This window comes from Vipera ursinii, assembly GCF_947247035.1.
Source record: "Vipera ursinii genome assembly, chromosome: 2".
NCBI lineage: Eukaryota > Metazoa > Chordata > Lepidosauria > Squamata > Viperidae > Vipera > Vipera ursinii.
The window spans coordinates 228089275-228110257 of NC_139513.1; the positions used below are offsets into that span (position 1 = coordinate 228089275).

The window sequence follows — 20983 nt, forward strand, 5'->3', positions numbered from 1 at the left end:
TCCCTCCCTCCGACTTGCTGACATCTTCCCCCAAAGAAGGGGAATCGGGAAGCGCTAGGACCGAGCAGGCTCGGAGAGACCGCTGGAATCTCTTCTGTGCGGAGAGCAGTTGTTACTTGCCGCTGCTGCCATTTCTCCTCGCGTTCCCCGCTTAGAGAGAAAGGAGGGGAGCGGGAGGTGACCGAGGCTGACTGAACTCAAGCGCTCGGACTGCCAAGACTCCCACTGCCTGCTGCTGCTGCTGCTGCTGCTGCTGCTGCTGCTGCTGCTGCTGCTGTTCCAGCTCTGGGCAAGCGAGGAAAGCAGCCCGAGGAGGGCGGGAGGAGGAGAGAGAGGCAGAGGGGAAATCAAGCTCGAAGGAGAGAGGGAAGCCCCGAGAAAGCAGGAAAGGATCCGCTCTTCTCCTTCCAGAGTCTCCCACGGCGCAAGGAAAGCGCTTGAAGCTGAGGAAAGTGTGAGGCGTTTGGGGAAAGAGATCGATTGGTAACTTTCCGACGCCTCGAAGCCGTTTTGTTCGGGCAGCTGGGAGGAAGAATTTGCCTCCTTCCATGCCCCGGTCACTTCAGCGCCTCAGGAGATTCAATGCTCTATTCCGGACTTTTTCTGGCTTCCTTCTCGAGGTAACTTTGGGGAAGTCTTGCAGCCACCGCCGCCGCCGCCGCAGCTGATAGAAGCGCCCGGAGCAGAGCGGAGAGCTTTGGGAAGAAGTAGCGAAGGAGAAAAGTTTCGGGTGAAAATCCGGCTGAGATTTTCTCTCCCCCAACCCTTCCACCACCACCACCACCACCACCACCCCCACCTCCTCCTCCTCCTCCTCCTCCTGCTCGTTTGTGTGTGTGGGGAAAAAAAAAAACCTAAAGCGCCGAGAAGATGATCCGCTGCTGCGGAGGTGTCCGAAGCGGAGGAGACTTTCTGTGCCTGCTCCTTCTCTTGATGGGTTTCTTATTGCCCGCCTGCAGGACTCGCTTGTACACCAACCACTGGGCGGTGAGGATAAGTGGCGGCCTCCCAGAAGCCAACCGGATAGCGAGCAAGTACGGCTACATCAATATAGGACAGGTAAAACCTCCTCAGGCGGAAGGAAAGCCACCGGCTCTCGCCCCGCAGCCGGCGCGGGTGACGGACGGGAGGGAGGGAGGGCGGCCGGGTGGGCAGGCAGGCGAAAGCTGCAAAGTGCTGGTGCTGCGGCAGGCGCGGGAAAGGGAGGCGGTGGGCGCCCTGCTCGCCTCCTTCCCTGTCATCTCCCGCAAGGCAGACGCGGAGCTTGAGGGAAGCAGGCAGCGCGAAGGGCAGGTCGTAAGGCTGGCCAGGTCACGTCCGTTTCCCCCCCCCTCCCTCCCCCTCCCCGGATGCCTTGCTGTCGGGCCGAGAACTCAGGTCGGTGGCGAGGTCGGATGGCTAGGAATTGGGAAGAAAGGGAAAGCGGAAAAAACCAAACCAAACAGCCGGGTTGCAAAAGCTCCGACGAGAGAGAGAGAGAGAAGAGAGAGAGAGAGAGAAGAGAGAGAGAGAGAGAGAGAGAAGAGGAGAGAGAGAGAGAGAGGAGAGAGAGAAAGAGAGAGGAGAGAGAGAGAGAGAAGAGAGAGAGAGAGGAGAGAGAGAAGAGAGAAGAGAGAGAGAGAGAGAAGAGAGAGAGAAGAGAGAGAGAAGAGAGAAGAGAGAGAGAGGAGAGAGAGAGAAGAGAGAGAGAGAAGAGAGAGAGAGAGAAGAGAGAGAGAGAGAAGAGAGAGAGAGAGGAGAGAGAGAGAGGAGAGAGAGAGAGAAGAGAGAGAGAAGAGAGAGAAGAGAGAGAGAGAGAGGAGAGAGAGAGAGAAGAGAGAGAGAGAGGAGAGAGAGAGAGAGAAGAGAAAGAGGGGAGAGAGAGAGAAGAGAGAAAGAGGAGAGAGAGAGAGAAGAGAGAGAGGAGAGAGAGAGAGAGAGAAGAGAGAGAGAAGAGAGAGGGAGAGAGAGAGGGAGAGGGAGAGAGAGAGGGGGGGGGGGTTGGACGCCGAGGCAAGCGCACGTCCTGGGGCGATGACATACTTTCCAGGCTTCCGAGCCCGCCGGGAGGTGTTGGGCGGGAATTGCTCGGCCGACGCTGGAGAAGGTTGCAGGCAGCCGAGCAAGAACCTGTTGGGGGTCGCTGACGAGCCCTGAGACGGGGGGGGGGAGGGGAGGGCATATTTAGGCAAGCGGGGGCTTGCAAGAGAGGGAAAGGGAAAAAAAAAGGTTTCCAAACTTCCCCGGCCTTAAGGAAGCCGAAAAGGCAGAAACGTGCTAGTTCGGGTGCTTCTTTCTTTAAGCAAGCCAACTACCTGACGCTGGTTGTTGACCTGGAGGCCCTGTGGCTGTGGTTGGACCCCCTTTTGTGCATGTTCAGAAGCGCTCGTTACTTCCTAATTGCTAGGTTTAGAATGATAGTCCCTTGAGCTCAGTCTCCATTTGAGGATTCCTAGCGATCCCCCCCACCCCCCTTTTTTTTTTTGCTTCATTAAATCTATGTTATGGACTTTTCCCTTAATTTTCGCTTCGGGCCAACTTTATCAAGGAAGCCTTAGGGTTTGCAGGTACTTTGTGGGCTAGAGATGTATAAGTGGGAGACGTGGCATACTTTGTGGGGTTTCCTTCATTGCAAAAGGTGACCGGATAGATTTCCTTGTTGTGTTTGGAAACCTTGGCTCCACTGCTTGCTGGAGGAATTTAGTGTACTGCACTTATTCTGGTATTTGTTCTTCCCCCATTATAACTGTGGCCAGGGCTTTTTTTGTCATAGAACGCTCAGAACGGAGTTCCGGCACCTTTTTTGGATGGAACCTTGTAGGGTAGGCAAGGCGGGTTGTATGACATGTGTGAGTTCCGGCACCTTTTTCTTTTACAAAAAAAGCACTGACTGTAGCATAGTCATCAAGAAGATGAGAGATTTGAGAAACTATCAGCATTTAATAGCAAGATAAAGCTTTTTTACTGTCTGTCCTAAATATCCCCCAATCTCAAGTCCTCATCATGCATTGCAATAAAATGCCCATCATCCCCAGCCATGTTGACTTGGCTCCTCCCTATGACTTGAACTCTTCCCCTTACTCTTTCCACAGTGAACTTTGAGCTCAGCAAATGGAAACCAAGTTTTCAACGAGCAGATGGTGTGTGTCCCTTCTCTTGCAAGGGCCAAGATTTTGCCTGAGCCTTTGCCAGAATAACAGAAAGGGAGGAGACAGGGATTAATTTGTAACGCAGCTCATCAGGCCAAGACAGGGCTTTTTACTGCTGAAGTTGGCCCTTTCTGAAAGAAAGACAACCTTGAATTTAAGAGGACACCCCTAAAAGAGATTAATGCTTTCATATACTTTTCATTTTAAGACTGATATACGGGAGAGGCAAAATTAAGGAACTAAACTTCACTTCAGGTAAAGAGAGAACAAGAAATAGGAAGGAAAACATAGGAATGGGAAGGCTGACTCAGTTTCTCGGGGGCCCCCCAGGAGACATGGGAACCCTAACATTGCTCTTCCAAATGTGCATTTCTAAAAGGCAACTGGGTTTTCTTGTTGTTGTTTTCTTTGAAAATGTTTCGCTTCTCATCCAAGAAGCTTCTTCAGTTTGCTTCTTGGATGAGAAGTGAAATGTTTTCACCTTTGGGACAACCATGTCCCGGATGATTGAGAATCTCTATAAACACCTAACATTGCTCTCTTGCTGGAGTTGATGCAGAACCTTTGGGCAGCTGACAGATTTAATCCATCATTCTTTCCTTTCATAAATTGCAAAATAGGAAAGAAAGGTAAGCAGATGAAAAAGAAAAGTTTCCAAGCTCATGAGAACAAGAGTTCAAATATAACTCCTGATCAGTCCAACATATTGTGTCCTGCAGTGGCCAATTAGAAACATCCAATAAATCATCAAACATAGGATCAGTACCACAGACCTCCAATGTTTAGAATTTTTTTAAAAAATAAAATCTTGGAGACAATATTCATAATAACTAAATGGTTTGTGATAGCTTTTTAGTTACCTATTTTTGTTACAAAATACTTTCTCATACCAATTGTTAATGTTAACACAAGTTCAGCGAATTGGGGAAATACATTCTATTAAAGAGCATGTCGAAATCATAAGAAGTTATTGAGGTGAAAGGAAAGTAATGGAAAAGAAAATGTTCTGAGCTGATAGAAAATGTTTTGAGCAATATTTATTAGTGAATGCTGTACAGACATATTTTAAAGTGTTTTGGAAAAAGCACTTAGTGATATTGTACTATTTTAATTCTATATAAAGGAGTGGATTAAGTCTGTCTAATGCAGGTGTATTTGGGAGATTTAAATTTGGCTTTCGTTCAAATGAGTTAAATAAGTTGACGCTGATCTGGTCTGAGTCATATTAGCTAGTTTAGAAACACCTGAATTTGTAGAATCTACAGATGTTAACAAACACCTGGATTTGCTAGACCCCAAACTATTAAATAAAAAAATTATTAAACATTCCATGTACGCATGTGTCTTGAATTGCTCAAGCAATTCAATGAATTGAATGAGAGATTAAACATACATTAAATTATATAAACTATATATAACAGCACTACGTATTTTATAACATTTCTAATAAATATTTCTAGAGAACATTGTTTTGGACATCTGGACCGCCTGTTGTTTTGTTTTATTGTGATTTGTGTGTAAACTTCATCACTATCTTTTCTAAAGATAACATAATTTGCAACAATTAAGAATTTTTAAAATTAGAAATAATGATCATGTAAAAAAAGATTCAGTTATATAGTAAATAAAATGGATTCAAGTCCCACGTTATAATGAATGCTCTAGAACATAAAATATTGTGTGGTGGATAGAAGATTATGGAATGTTTCCACAGCCTATTAACCAAAGATATGGGTTTTTTGTATTCCACAGAATAGCAAATACCCCAAGAATATATTTTGACTCATTTACTTTAAGGACAAAATGAGAGGCCAGAAAGAGAGCAATTACATTGTTAGGATTTCTCCTTCATAGATAACAAGTTCTTCTTAATAATCATTTTTCTTTAGAACTCTACTCAGAAATTCCATCTAAATTAGCATTATGTCACTTTAGTACATGAAATGCTGTGACTTTTTAACTAATTGGATACATTGGTATAGGGCAATCATTTACAACAAAACCTTAGCCATTTTTCTCTCTTGTCATGGTTATTTACTTCTGGCAAATTAACGTCTTATAAATTGAAATTTTTCATACTGTTAAACAAAGCATACCCTGGAAAAAATAGCATTGTAATAATTTGTTATTTTTATTCTATGGAACCAAGAGAGCACAAAAAATGGAAGACTGCCATCTTTCTATATTTTGAAAGCTTTCTTTCCATAACCTGTGTTACATTCTTCTGATATTAAGGCTTTCCCTTTTTAAGTTTCTAAGCCAACAAGCAAGAAATTGGAATAATGCTATATTTCCTATAATTGTTATACCTACATTCAATTCCTTTCAGGAAAAAAGTACTGTATACACACACACACACACATACACACACACACACACACACACACACACACACACAAACGACAGATACAGACTGGCAGACAGACAGTTTCCATTAGACTGAATTTTATATCCTGTATATGTTTTATGGTACATATATGTACCAGAGAAGTGTGGAAGTTTTTACATAAAACAAATGAAAGTATTATGATTTTTTTTAGACAGACTTCAAAAACGGAATGTTTAGAGATCCCAAAAGTAATCCTCCAAAATGGACTTTTAGGGGCTACAGGCAGTGGTGGGATTCAGCCGGTTCACACCACTTCGGCAGAACCAGTAGTTAATTTTTTGTTGCACAGGCACAGAATGGACTTCCGGAAGCCCACAACACAGAGAACCAGTTTTTCACATATTTGAATCCCACCACTGGCTACTGGTGGTCCTCGATTTACAATCACAAATGGGAACCAGAATTTCTGTTGCTAAGCCAGGCAGTGGTTTAATGAGTGGTGCCTGATTTTACAACCTTTTTTTTGGCCATGGTTAAGAAAATAATTGCAGTTAAATGAATCACATAGTCATTAAGCAAATTCAGCTTCCCCATTGACTTTGCTTGTCAGAAGCCAGCTGGGAAGATCACAAATGGTAATCATATGAACCCAGGATGCTGCAACTGTTGTAAATACATGCCGGTAGCCAAGTGCCCACATTTTCGTAAGTATAAGGACTGATGGCAAATCACTTTTTTCAGTGTCACTGTAACTTTGAACTGTCATCAAACGACTAGTTGTAAGTTGAGGACTGCCTCTAGAGAGATAAATGTCAGCTATGAACTTGAATAGTCCTTTGTTCTGACTTGATTGAAATTTTTCCTTCTGTTTTTTTAATCGATAAGAATTCCCTACAGTGATCAAATGCAAATGGATTACCGTAGCTTTAAAAATGATCTTATTACCTTTAGGTAATAAGATAAACATCTTCCTGGTTTATCTCCTTAACCATAATTTTGTTGTTAGTTGCGAAGTCGTGTCCGACCCATCGCGACCCTATGGACAATGTTCCTCCAGGACTTCCTGTCCTCTACCATCTTCTGGAGTCCATTTAAGCTCACGCCTACTGCTTCAGTGACTCCATCCAGCCACCTCATTCTCTGTCAGCCCCTTCTTCTATTGCCCTCAATCTTTCCCAGCATTAGGCTCTTCTCCAGTGAGTCCTTCCTTCTCATTAGGTGGCCAAAGTATTTGAGTTTTAGTTTCAGGATCTGGCCTTCTAAAGAGCAGTCAGGGTTGATCTCCTCTAGGACTGACCGGTTTGATCGCCTTGCAGTCCAAGGAACTCGCAGGAGTCTTCTCCAGCACCATAGTTCAAAGGCCTCAATTCTTTGGCGCTCAGCCTTTCTTAGGGTCCAGCTTTCACTGCCATACATTGCAACTGGGAAGACCATAGCCTTGACTATACGCACTTTTGTTGACAGGGTGATGTCTCTGCTTTTTAGTGTGCTGTCTAGATTTGCCATGGCTTTCCTCCCAAGGAGCAAGCGTCTTTTAATTTCTTGGCTACAGTCCCCATCTGCAGTGATCTTGGAGCCCAGGAAAATAAAATCTGTCACTACCTCCATTTCTTCCCCATCTATTTGCCAGGAATTGAGAGGGCCAGATGCCATGATCTTGGTTTTCTTAATGTTTAGTTTCAACCCAAGTTTTGCACTCTCCTTCTTCACTCGCAACAAGAGGCTCTTTAGTTCCTCTTCACTTTCTGCCATTAGAATAGCATCATCTGCATATCTTAGGTTGTTGATGTTTCTTCCGGCAATCTTAATTCCAACTTTTGATTCATCTAGCCCTGCCTTTCTCATGATGTGCTCTGCATATAAGTTAAATAGGCAAGGCGACAGTATACAGCCTTGCCGGACTCCTTTCCCAATTTTGAACCAATCAGTGGTTCCGTGTCCAGTTCTCACTGTTGCTTCTTGACCCGCATATAGGTTTCTCAAGAGACAAATAAGATGGTCTGGTACGCCCATCTCTTTAAGGACTTGCCACAGTTTGTTATGATCCACACAATCAAAGGCTTTAGCATAGTCAATGAAGCAGAAGTAGATGTTTTTCTGGAACTCTCTAGCTTTCTCCATGATCCAGCGTACATTGGCAATTTGATCTCTAGTTCCTCTGCCTCTTCGAAATCCTGCCTGTACTTCTGGTAGTTCTCGATCCACATACTGCTGGAGTCTAGCTTGTAGGATTGTAAGCATAACTTTACTAGCATGAGAAATGAGTGCAATGGTGCGGTAGTTTGAACATTCTTTGGCACTGCCTTTCTTTGGAATTGGAATGTAAACTGATCTTTTCCGATCCTGTGGCCACTGTTGAGTTTTCCAAATTTGCTGGCAAATTGAGTGTAGCACTTTTACTGCATCGTCTTTTAAGATTTTGAATAGCTCAGCTGGAATACTGTCACCTCCACTAGCTTTGTTGTTGCTCAGCATTTCTAAGGCCCACTTCACTTCACATTCTAGGATGTCTGGCTCGAGGTCAGTGACCACCTCATTGTGATTATCAGGGACGTTAAGCTCATTCTTGTATAGTTCTTCTGTGTAATTTTGCCACCTCTTCTTAATCTCTTCTGCCTCTGTTAGGTCCCTGCCATTTTGGTCCTTTATCATGCCTATTTTTGCATGAAACGTTCCTTTCATCTCTCCAATTTTCTTGAAAAGATCTCTGGTCCTCCCTATTCTATTGTTTTCTTCCATTTCTTTGCATTGTTCATTTAAGAAGGCATTCTTATCTCTTCTAGCTATTCTTTGGAATTCTGCATTTAATTGGGCATATCTTTCTTTTTCTCCCTTGCCTTTCGCTTCCCTCCTTTCCTCAGGTATTTGCAAAGCTTCCTCAGACAGCCATTTTGTTTTCTTGCATTTCTTTTTCTTTGGGATGGTTTTGGTTGCTACTTGTTGTACAATGTTGCGAACCTCTGTCCATAGTTCTTCAGGCACTCTGTCTATCAGATCTAATTCCTTAAATCTATTTGTCACCTCTACTGTATATTCAACAGGGATATGATTTAATTCATACCTGACTGGCCTAGCGCTTTTCCCTACTTTCTTTAATTTAAGCCTAAACTTTGCAACAAGAAGCTCATGGTCTGAGCCACAGTCAGCTCCTGGTCTTGTTTTTACTGACTGTATAGAGCTTCTCCATCTTTGGCTGCAGAGCATATAGTCAATCTGATTTCTGTGTTGACCGTCTGGTGATGTCCATGTGTAAAGCCGTCTCTTGGGTTGTTGGAAAAGAGTGTTTGCTATGACCATCGTATTCTCTTGACAAAATTCTATCAGCCTGTGCCCTGCTTCATTTTGTACTCCAAGGCCAAACTTGCCTGTTATTCCAGTTATCTTTTGGCTTCCTACTTTAGCATTCCAATCCCCCATGATGATAAGGACATCATTTTTGGCTGTTAGTTCTATAAGGTGCTGTAGGGCTTCATAGAACCGGTTAATTTCATCCTCTTCAGCACCGGTGGTTAGGGCATAGACTTGGACTACTGTGATATTGAATGGTTTGCCTTGGATTTGAACTGAGATCATTCTGTCATTTTGAGGATTGTATCCCAGTATTGCTTTTCCTACTCTTTTATTGACTATGAAGGCTACTCCATTTCTTCTGATAAATTGGATAAATAGATAATGTAAATTCTTGCCTCTTTATGTTCCTTTCTTCTCCTGCTTTTGCCGTGCATTTGTTCCACTTTGACAGTTCATTTGTTTGTGTGTGTGTGTGTGTGTGTGTGTGTGTGTGTTTGCTGATATTTAATAAATACATTTCAAGCTATTTTTTTTCTAACTGTACTGGGTAGTGTGAGGGTTTGCTCTGACCTTGGTATAGGGATTCACCAGGAGTCTGCTGGGTGCACACTAAACTGGAAATTACCTACATTAATTTTCCAACAGGTGTCACATAAATGCTGCAATTATATATGTGTCTTATCTTCTGATACAAGTCTATAAGTTACAGCATTTATATAATGACATTATCATGCATATCTGTAATTTAATTACTCTACCCATCCACCACCACAGCCATCCATGGCTATATTATTTGGAAGAATGTCAAACAACACATCTTAATAGATGCCATTAAGCAGGCACTCATTGAGGCAAATGAGCTAAAACTCTGCTGTTACCAATGGGAGTATCACATGTTGTCATTTATCAATCTTGTATCCTGGTTGTCTAACTAAAATTAAATTCTGTTTCACTTCTCACATTCATGCAACATGAAACATAAAGGCAAAGAGTTCTTTCTCTCCCTTTTATTTCAGCAAATCTCACAGAAAATGAGGACCCATTTACATCTGTATTGGTTGTTTATTTTGAGTGCTTTTAAGCTGCTTCAGTTGTGTGACTAAATTTTCTACTAAGCTTTGAAGAAAATTCTGAGCTGCTAGTAGAGTTTTTAAGATACAGAACTGTGTGAGCATGTGTACGGGCGGGGTAATCAGCAGAAAGCTTGGATTACGGTTTCATGAGAGATATTTTGACTGTAGTATCTTATACTACAGAACCAATGGGCAGAAAGCTCAGAAGTCAGGAATGCTTTGATACTGTTCTCAAATATTTTGCCATTTGTTAAAATAGCCTATGATTTTTCAAATCATATCAGCGTAATTAGCAAAGACCCTTGCTTCTTAGTGAAGTTCTATATATCTTTATCAGTAAACAGGTCTCATGTCTACTGTTTCTTACTTCTTAGAGAGTGATGCTGACTGACAACTAGGACAGAATCATTAAAATCAGCCTTCATTGGTGAAGCTATATTATACATCTATGGGATAGTATCACACATGAGAACGTATTACACGTTAATCCACTGCAGCAACAACATATTGGCGAGAGTTCTGAGGGATAACTTCAGACACATTATGAATGCTATATAAATTCATGGTATACACATTTCTCTGCTCAGCTAGCTGTTACAGGATTTAACAGTAATAGTTTTTAAAAAGGCAGAGTGAAGTTTTTAACAGAACTGAAAACCAGCAGTAAGGTTTTATTTTGTTTTGAGGTTAGTGGGGTTTTTTTGTTTTGGTGGAGAGTGATGTCTCACTCCCAAAACGTTGCTTTGCACACACATTTGTCTGTTCCCCAGCGGGAGCCTAGAAAACAGAAAGAAGAATCTACTGAGGCAAGTTAAGGACCCTTGTGAATGCAAAGCAAAGGGATATTTATGGAATCTGAGCTCCAAAGCAATAACAGTGCCTTGAACCTGAATTTGTCTGTCTCACAGCAGGAGTCCAGAGCATAGAAAAGATCAGATGTAATCCTTTAAGCTCACATTTTTCTACTCTGCAGCAATAACCTATTATCAGGCAAAGGGCAGAGCAAAACAAATTACTTTTCTTCAAATTTAATAGTGCCATTTCCCTTAATTTAAGCAATAATGTTCATTTATTTGTGTTTAAAGCAAACAGAATGATCTTTTTTAAAAAAAAAATTCAGCTTATATGTTTTGATGTAAAACAGACATCGCCATGCTAAAATTTGTTTTACCTCCCTTTTCCATTCATTTCTTGTATACACATGACCACATGTAAAACATACACACAAAGTAGAAATATGGTATTATACTTTGTTGGCTTTCAGTTCCTAGACCCTTGTTCTCTTTTATTCACCACTCTGGACTCATTAAATGCATTGCCCAAGTCTTCACACTGATAAACTAATAAAGATACATAAGCCCATAATTCAGCTGTATTTTTCTCAAGGTATTTGGCTTAATAAAGAAAACATACAATATATAGACAGAGTTCCATTAGTGGCAGCTACTGCTGACAGTATCCACCCATCCATAATCATTAACTCCCAAACTAAGATCAGTCTTGGACTATTCTGCGCAAGAAGAAGTTGAAAACCAAGACTGTCAAGGAATGGTGAGAATAAACTCCCAGTTTATAGATATAATAAAAGAGGATTTCTGGGGTTCTGGTTATTTGCAGGAAGATGCCATTGCCAGGCACAGCGCAGAAGCAGCTGAGCCCTCCTGAACTTTTTTGCTGGCATGTCCTGTTATTAGGCTCCAGTGTTGTAGGATCAAAGAGCATGCACAAAAAGCAACAGAAGCTCCTCTCTTTAACCCGATAGCGAATCATCACTCAGGATATGTGGGAGATGAATTGACTGGATTAGGAGCAATGGGCGTATACTTTATTTATATGTGAAATTTGCTTAGAGTTTGATATTTGGGTGAGAAGTTAGAGGCTGAGCTAAGTGAGACAGCTGTTAAGAGACGATTGCCCCCATTTTTCGACCTTTCTTGCCACAGTTGTTAAGAGAATCACAACAATGGTTAAGTTGGTAACACAGTTGTTAAGTGAATCCAGCTTTCCCACTGATTTTGCCTGTAGGAACGTCACCAAAGGTGATCACATGACCCTGGGACATTCCAATTGCAGTAAATATGAGTCAATTGTCCAGCAGCTGAATTTTGATCATATGACCATGGGGATGCTGCAATGGTTGTGTGAAAAACGACCACAAGTTACTTTTCAGTGCCATTCTATTCTTGAACGGTCAATAAATGAACTATTATAAGTCGGAGGACCTGTAGTTTTTTTCCATCAGGTACTGTTTCACACCAGTTCCAATAAAATTATAATAATACAGACATGGACTATAAAGAATAAATCTGAGCAACAAAGAAACCTGCAGAATGTTGATATTATGAGGAGGCTAAGCACTGAATTATAAGTGACATTTTTTACAGAATAATTCATTCTTGATCAAACAAACACCCTAAGGTACAAAGCCCCAGAATGTTTTAAAGACTTTGATTGAGGTTTATTATAACATAAAATTAAATTTAAATAAAGATTAAAGAAGAAAAGGGGGAATGCAGAACAAAAAATGAGAAAAGAAAAAAAACTGTAGATCAGATCATATTCAGAGGGAGTTAGGAAACCCTCTGTCAATAAGAGAGCAGTTAGTGGTCTTGACTTCATTCAAGGAGACTGATCAGAGTAGGTTGCCTAATGAATAATGTATTGATTGATCAGATATGGTAAATTGGGGTTCGAAAGCACGTAAAAATGCAAGTAGAAAAATAGGGACCACTGCGGTGGGAAGGTAACAGCATTCCATGCGCCTTTGGTGTCTAGTCATGCTGGCCACATGACCATGGAGATGTCCTCGGACAAGCGCTGGCTCTTCGGCTTTGAAACGGAGATGAGCACCGGCCCCTAGAGTCGGAAATGACTAGCACGCATGTGTGGGGGAACCTTTACCTTTACCTTTTTTATTAAACATAATAGCATTTGTTAAAGTTGCAAAGGTGGGCATTTGTTGATGATGCCAGTCCGGCATAATTCTGGTAAAATGGCTGGCACTTTTGAATGTGAGTAGTAAATAATAGTTGAGGATAAGTCATTTATGGAAGTTTGTTTTGGGCACTGTGGGTTAAGTCAGATTGTGGGTATGAGTTGTATATAGTTGTGATTTAATTACTGTGTGATTTAATATTGTGGTTCTTAAGGTGGTTCTTCAATTTGGGTTGGAAGGTGATTAGTTAGTTTTAATATGGGTCCACAGTTTGGAGGACATTGATAACATGATCCTAATTATAATCAGGTATCCTAGGTACCTGGAAGATATGGTAGAAGGTGCTTGGTCATTTCAGGGAAGAAAGATCAGAATTTATTGTGAACATCCATTTCCAGCTTGGAAGCCCCAGTCAAGACCTGATGGTTGAATCATTCACAATTTTGGATTATGTTGATGCTGGTAAATGCCAGGGCCAAGACGATGCTTAATCTATGACTTGGTTCTGGATAAGATGATGGACCAGACATTTATTTTTAAGATCTGGTTGAGTGGGGCTATACTTTTGGACATTTGCCCTCCTGTGTTTTGAGTCCTGCTGCAATCTTGAACTAAGAGTCAGGAAGGTGATATAGATCTTACTGGATGATATGTGACCAGGGACATTCCTTTTGAGGTAGTGGGTCAGGAAGCTCAGTTTAAGCTGGGCTTTAGAGATGAGGTAGGTATTTTTCTGAACTTCTAGCATGCTGCCTGGGGAATTCTCGCAATTGTTCACACATCTTAAAGTTGCTGAGATTGAGAAACACCACTTTAGGGTGTTGATTGACTTCAGGCTCCATGCCAGCCATTTTACCAGAATTATGCCAAACTGGCATCAACAAATCTGCCAGTTATATTTTGGCAGTCATGGACTTGCCTCCAGTCTTCTCAAGCTTGACACATGCTCAGAGAAATTGCATAGAACGTGATAAGATTAGATCTGTCTCATTGTCAAATTGGATCTCTTTCTGATCCAATTAAGATTAACTGCTATGAGGACCTTTGCAGAGTGGGATGTTTTAGGGTTAGGATGTGTCTTAAATACATGAATTCAGATGGTTTCTTGGAATTTCCCAATTATGTCATAGGTGAGTTCACCAATGGCTTTGTTTTCCTGTAGCCCAGACTCTCAATGAATGTTCTCCTAGGTGATCCCCTTTGGTGTCCTGATCCTGAGGCACAGATTGGCTCTCTGAGCAGTTATGGGAACTGAACCCCCAGAAATAATATCCAAAGCACTGGTGGAAAAAGATCAAAAGTAAATGTAACCAAGCACAAGTTCAAATTCAAATCATAGCCTATAGCATCATTATTTTTCTTACCTGATTGAATTTGTAAGGTGGGTCAACAGCCTTGCTCTGGAGAAAAAAAGGACAGTATGAACACTCACATTGGATACATTTTGCTAACAAAGTAAGTTGGATTTGTCAAAGGTGGGCAGAGTCTAATATGGTGTTTGAGCCATCCTAGCTCTATTTTCTGGACTCATTATGGTCTGCATAATCTGAAGTCTACACTGGGTCTCTCTGATATGACCCTTGCCAGTTACAGAATTGGACCATTCCCTTCCTAGCTCTTGTACAGGAGATGAAAAGGTGACTTGATGGATCCAAAATGTGGCTCATGCTTTCTGTGGGAAGGGATGATTTCAGCATCCTTGAAAGAAGCTCTGGGCAGCCTCTCCTTAAAGGAAGACTATTTATTCCAATCTTCACTTTGGGGGAAATACTTAAATATGTAGTGATTGATGCAGCTGCAAAGTACTCTGCAGAAAATAGATTATCTGGCCTCTTTTCAGGCCTGAGTACAGAATGGATATGACTTTAGTTGCTGTATAGTCGATAAACTTTGCTGGGATCTTTATGGAGATCTAAATCTCCTGTTTGCTTATCAGGCCATTAACTATGGTGTTCCTAGGAACTGTCTGTGGGGGTTAAAGATGAGTGGCAGTATTTTATGGTCATTCTATTCCTACCTCAGTTCCAGTCAGTAGCAGTCAGGCAATTTGACCAGGTGGTCACTTCCTTGTCAGGCATGAAGAATCAGGACCACACATCAAGTTCCAGTTAAGTGGTTTATTGATCATGCCTATTCACAAGAAAAGGGACGCGGTGGCTCAGTGGGTTAGGATGCTGAGCTTGTTGATCAGAAGTTCGGCAGTTTGGCGGGTCAAATCCCGAGTGCCGCGTAACAGAGTGAGCGCCTGTTACTTGTCCCAGCTTCTGCCAACCTAGCAGTTCGAAAGCACGTAAAAATGCAAGTAGAAAAATAGGGACCACTATGGTGGGAAGGTAACAGCGTTCCATGCGCCTTTGGTGTCTAGTCATGCTGGCCACATGACCACGGAGATGTCCTCGGACAAGCGCTGGCTCTTTGGCTTTGGAACGGAGATGAGCACCGGCCCCTAGAGTTGGAAACGACTAGCACGCATGTGTGGGGGAACCTTTACCTTTTTATTCACAAGAATCTAGCCAACTAATGATCAACACTAAATTGGCACTAGATAAAGAGTCAGTGGAATGCAAGAGGATTAGACTTACACCATTTGTGGGAACATAGTGGACTCCAGATTGATGATTCACTTGACTCTGCCCCCAGGTTCTGTCTGCTCTTGTCCTACAGTAGTGTGCCACAGGGCTTATTTCTTTCTCCTTTACCATTCAGCATAGTGTTGCTGTGGGAAATCATCCAAAAGTTCAGTGTGTGATACCAACAGTATGCTGATTATACTCAGCTTGGTACTGCAATCTCTTCCTCTCACAAGGCCCACCAGGAGATTGTGCCAAAATTCTGTCCCATTGACTGGAGGCTATCATGGTTTGGATGGGATGATGCCATCTACAGTTGAATCCAAGCAAGATGAAGTTACATTTTGTTTATTGCACTTGAACTCTTGAAGGGATGGCTCTGTTCCAAGGAAGTAAGTCCACTAATTACCAGGCTTTTTGGATTTGTGGCACAGGTAGACATTGTGGCAATGTACAACTTTAATAAATGCTTCTTGTTAATTGCATTGGGTGATTGTCTAGGTCAGGTATAGGCAACCTTGGTTCTTTTATGACTCATGGACTTCAACTCCCATAATTCCTGAGGCCGCTGCTCAGAAATTCTGGGAGTTGAAGTCCACGAGTCATAAAAGAGCCAAGGTTGCCTACCCCTGGTCTAGGTAAATTGTTTACTTAAATTTTCTTCTGAGGTTAATAAAATGAAAATATTGCATTTATTTTAACTAGACATTTGGAGTGATAGGAAGCCAGTTTGGTCTAATGGTTAAGACACTAGGCTAGAACCCAGGACACTATGAATTCTAGTCCTGCCTTAGCCATGAAAGCTGCCTGGGTGACTTTGGACCAGTCACTCCTTCTCAGCCCCCCTGAGAGGGTTGTTATGGGGGAATGTCACAAGGTATGTTATTAGGTATGTTCACTGCCTTGAGCTATTTATAAAAATAACAAATGCAAGTTGAAAAATAAAATGTTTATTGATAGTCTATTGATATTATAATGTGTTCCAAGTAAAAGGGATTATTTTTGTAGTCTACTGTATCAATTACAATGAATGCTATAAGCTTGTTTGAAATGCAAATACAGTTAGTCCTCAACTTATCGCCACAATTGAGCCCTAATTTCTGTTGCTCAGTGAAACATTTATGTGAGTTTTGCCCCATTTTACGATCTTTCTTGCCACAGTTGTTAAGTGAATCACAGAAATTGTAAAGTAAATCTGGCTTCCCCATTGACTTTGCTTGTCAGAAGATCACAAAAGGTGGTCACATGACCCTGGGACACTACAACTGTCATAAATACAAGCCGGTTGCCAAACGTCTGAATTTTGATCAGGTGGCCATGGAAATGCTGCCATGTTCATAAGTGTGAAAAAAGGTCATAAGTCACTTTTTTTCAGTAATGTTGTAACTTTGAACAGTCACTAAGCAGACTCTAAGTTGAGGACTATATCTTATGGTGAAGATAAAATAATAAATGAATGCCTGATTACATATCTTGTCTTGGGTTATTTTAACTTTGATTCACATGAAAATAGACATAGAGTTGTTGCTCTTCTGTTAAATAAGATGGAGCAATATACATGCAGTATTTCATTTCAGAGAATGAATATATCTTTTTCTATGGAATGAACAAATAAGATCTCTAAACAAACCGCACACTGAATAATTCAGGATTAAAGAAATTTTCTTTTTTACTCTAAGGCTTAGAAATATCAGTTGGTCTAGTTAGGACTTAAGATCAGTGACCTCCATGAAATATTGAAATATGTATTGGAAGAAATGAATGATAACCCATGGTCCCACATACAGGTTCCCATCAGTTACTGGGAGTGGAGTAAGTATCTATCTATCTATCTATCTATCTATCTATCTATCTATCTATCTATCTATCTATCTATCTATACTATCGATCTATACTATCGATCGATAGTATAGATATATCTATAAGTAAGTATATATATATCTATACTATTGATCTATCTATATCTATCTACATCTATACTATCGATCGATCGATAGATAGATATAGATATAGATAGATATAGATAGATAGATAGAGAGAGAGAGAGAGAGAGAGATTTGTGTGTCTGTGTATATGTATGTATGTATATGTATATGTGTGTATATATACATATATATATATACATATACACATACACACACATATATATATGTCTCTCTCTCTCTCTCTCTCTCTCTCTGTGTGTGTGTGTGTACATATTCCTTAATTAAATTAAAAACACAAATCCCAGGCATGCTGAAATTGAAGCAAGAAATTCGATCACTGGGACAAAGTAAAAAACTAAAGCAGTTTTTAATAAAATCGAGCTTTCGTTGGCCAAACTGCCAATGTCATCAGGATAAAGTTGTTGGAGCGGTGAAACCACATTTATATCATTGGCGTTTTTGCGCTCCAATCATGGAACGCGTCACCGGTCTGTTTGTTTCTATTGGTCGTATTTTCTCGAGCTGCCTCACACTCATTTTTGTAGGCTGCAATTGTCTTTGAGTGTTTGCTGTCCAAGGGGGATCACTGCCCGTTCTATCAGTCATAGTCATTGCTCTTGTCATTGCATGTGTTCTCATACCGAAAGATCTTAATGATTGTTCTTCCTCTTTCTCATGTTCTGTGGTGTGGGGTTGTTGTGTAGTTATGCAATCCTGATCCTGGTTTGGCGATGTGCCCTGTAAGTGTTCACATTGTCTGCGTTCACATTGTCCGTGCTGTTCCTTTTCCCAAATCCTAAGGACTTGGTATGCAGTGGGGAGGTCTATATGATGGTTGATTGAGAGGTGATTGGAATAACAGGCTTTTTTGAACAATTGTCCACCCTTGGTGTTGTCACAGGTGATCGCCTTAATCCCTGCTGGATGGAAGGTGTGATTGTGTGTGGCCATGTGTGCCCACACCTGTGAATGTTGTTCCTGTCTTTTGATTGCAAGCTCGTGTTAGTATATTCTAGTCCTCAGCCGTTTTGCAGTCTCCCCAATGGCAGTTCTCACATGCCATCTTATTTACAACTGAGGACTTCTCTCCATTGGGAAGCGTATCTTTTGGGTGCATGACATGACTACACAAGGTCTGATCAAGTTTGTGGGCAACACTGACTTTATAGGGGGCCAGTATGCGCACCGTGGCTTCAGATACACCATGAATGTAAGGCAGTGTTATCCGTGCCATCGAGATGTTTACATGTTGGTTACGGACAGGTTCATATGGTTTGGTATATTGTCTGATGAAATTTAGTGGATATCCATTGCTTCTGCAGACGCGGTAAAGATGGCACCTTTCCTCCTTTTTCGCCTTTTGTGTACTGCAGTGCATATCCACTCGCTTAAAAAGGGTTCTAATACAGCTAACTTGTGAGTCGTGGGGTGATTGCTCTTGTAATGGAGTATCCTGCCCATATGGGTGGGTTTACGGTAGACGGATGTGTGAAGGGAGCCGTCTGATTGATGGCTAATGAGCACATCCAGAGAGGCCAGAGCTCCATTGACAGCGATCTCCCTCAGACAGCAAACACTCAAAGACAATTGCAGCCTGCAAAAACGAGTGCGAGGCGGCTTGAGAAAATACGGCCGATATAAACAAACAGACTGATGACGTATTCCATGAGTGGAGTGCAAAAACGCCAACGATATACTTTATCCTGACGACAATGGCAGTTTGGCCAATGAAAGCTTGATTTTATTAAAAACTACTTTAGGTTTTTACTTTGTCCCAGTGTTCAAATTTCTTGTGTGTGTGTGTGTATGTGTATATATATATATATATGTATATATATATATATATATATATATATATATATATATATATATATATATATATATATATATATATATATATATATCCCTTATTATGTTAAGTATTTGTTAAGTATTTTAGAATACCTTGCTAGGCCCAAATACGGGCCAAACCTTATTGCCTGTATCAGCCTAACCCAAGGCCATCCACAAGCTGTAGTCACAACTGTGACAACTCATTATTTGTGTATTTTTGGGGGGGGATTGCTAACAAAGAATTAAAGGGAGACTGATATGGCCATTTCAAACTCATTTGTCTCTTATTATATATATATCCCTTATTATATATATATTCCTCGTGTATGTGTATATATATATATATATATATATATATATATATATATATATATATATATATATATATATAATTTGAATAATTGCACAAATAATGAGCTGTCATAAGTTGACTAGTTCCTGTGGATAAGCCCTGAGCCGGGCCAAAACAGGAATGAAAGAGTTAATTAGCAAGGTCCATTCAAAAAGCCTTGACAAATACTTAAACATACATTTGCCTTGCCTTCCAGCTAATATAAGAGAGAAAGAACCCCGTGGCTCAGGAGGTTAAAACACTGCCTGATATACAATCAGCCCGGGTTCGAATCTCAGATAAAGGGTATGACTAACTGATGAGAACATAAATGAGTTCGAAATGATCATCTTAGCCTCCCAAATTCTTTATTAGCAATTTTGAATAATTTGCACAAATAATGAGCTGTCATAAGTTGACTAGTTCCTGTGGATAAGCCCTGAGCCGGGCCAAAACAGGAATGAAAGAGTTAATTAGCAAGGTCCATTCAAAAAGCCTTGACAAATACTTAAACATACATTTGCCTTGCCTTCCAGCTAATATAAGAGAGAAAGAACCCCGTGGCTCAGGAGGTTAAAACACTGCCTGATATACAATCAGCCCGGGTTCGAATCTCAGATAAAGGGTATGACTAACTGATGAGAACATAAATGAGTTCGAAATGATCATCTTAGCCTCCCAAATTCTTTATTAGCAATTTTGAATAATTTGCACAAATAATGAGCTGTCATAAGTTGACTAGTTCCTGTGGATAAGCCCTGAGCCGGGCCAAAACAGGAATGAAAGAGTTAATTAGCAAGGTCCATTCAAAAAGCCTTGACAAATACTTAAACATACATTTGCCTTGCCTTCCAGCTAATATAAGAGAGAAAGAACCCCGTGGCTCAGGAGGTTAAAACACTGCCTGATATACAATCAGCCCGGGTTCGAATCTCAGATAAAGGGTATGACTAACTGATGAGAACATAAATGAGTTCGAAATGATCATCTTAGCCTCCCAAATTCTTTATTAGCAATTTTGAATAATTTGCACAAATAATGAGCTGTCATAAGTTGACTAGTTCCTGTGGATAAGCCCTGAGCCGGGCCAAAACAGGAATGAAAGAGTTAATTAGCAAGGTCCATTCAAAAAGCCTTGACAAATACTTAAACATACATTTGCCTTGCCTTCCAGCTAATATAAGAGAGAAAGAACCCCGTGGCTCAGGAGGTTAAAACACTGCCTGATATACAATCAGCCCGGGTTCGAATCTCAGATAAAGGGTATGACTAACTGATGAGAACATAAATGAGTTCGAAATGATCATCTTAGCCTCCCAAATTCTTTATTAGCAATTTTGAATAATTTGCACAAATAATGAGCTGTCATAAGTTGACTAGTTCCTGTGGATAAGCCCTGAGCCGGGCCAAAACAGGAATGAAAGAGTTAATTAGCAAGGTCCATTCAAAAAGCCTTGACAAATACTTAAACATATATATATATATATATATATATATATATATATATATATATATATATATATATATATATATATATATATATATATATATATATATATTCCTTATTA

General features: G+C 40.9%; 1 protein-coding gene across 1 annotated transcript in view; it reads left to right on the forward strand.

Moving 5' to 3' along the window:
* Positions 1-870: 870 nt before the first annotated feature.
* The window catches only part of PCSK5 (proprotein convertase subtilisin/kexin type 5), a gene marked incomplete at both ends in the record, with an annotated part of 224946 nt that continues 204833 nt past the window's right edge, over positions 871-20983 (forward strand). Inside the window, one exon of the mRNA XM_083351165.1 lies at positions 871-1059. Coding sequence (XP_083207291.1) covers positions 871-1059 — 189 coding nt within the window. The remainder of the gene's footprint in view (positions 1060-20983) is intronic.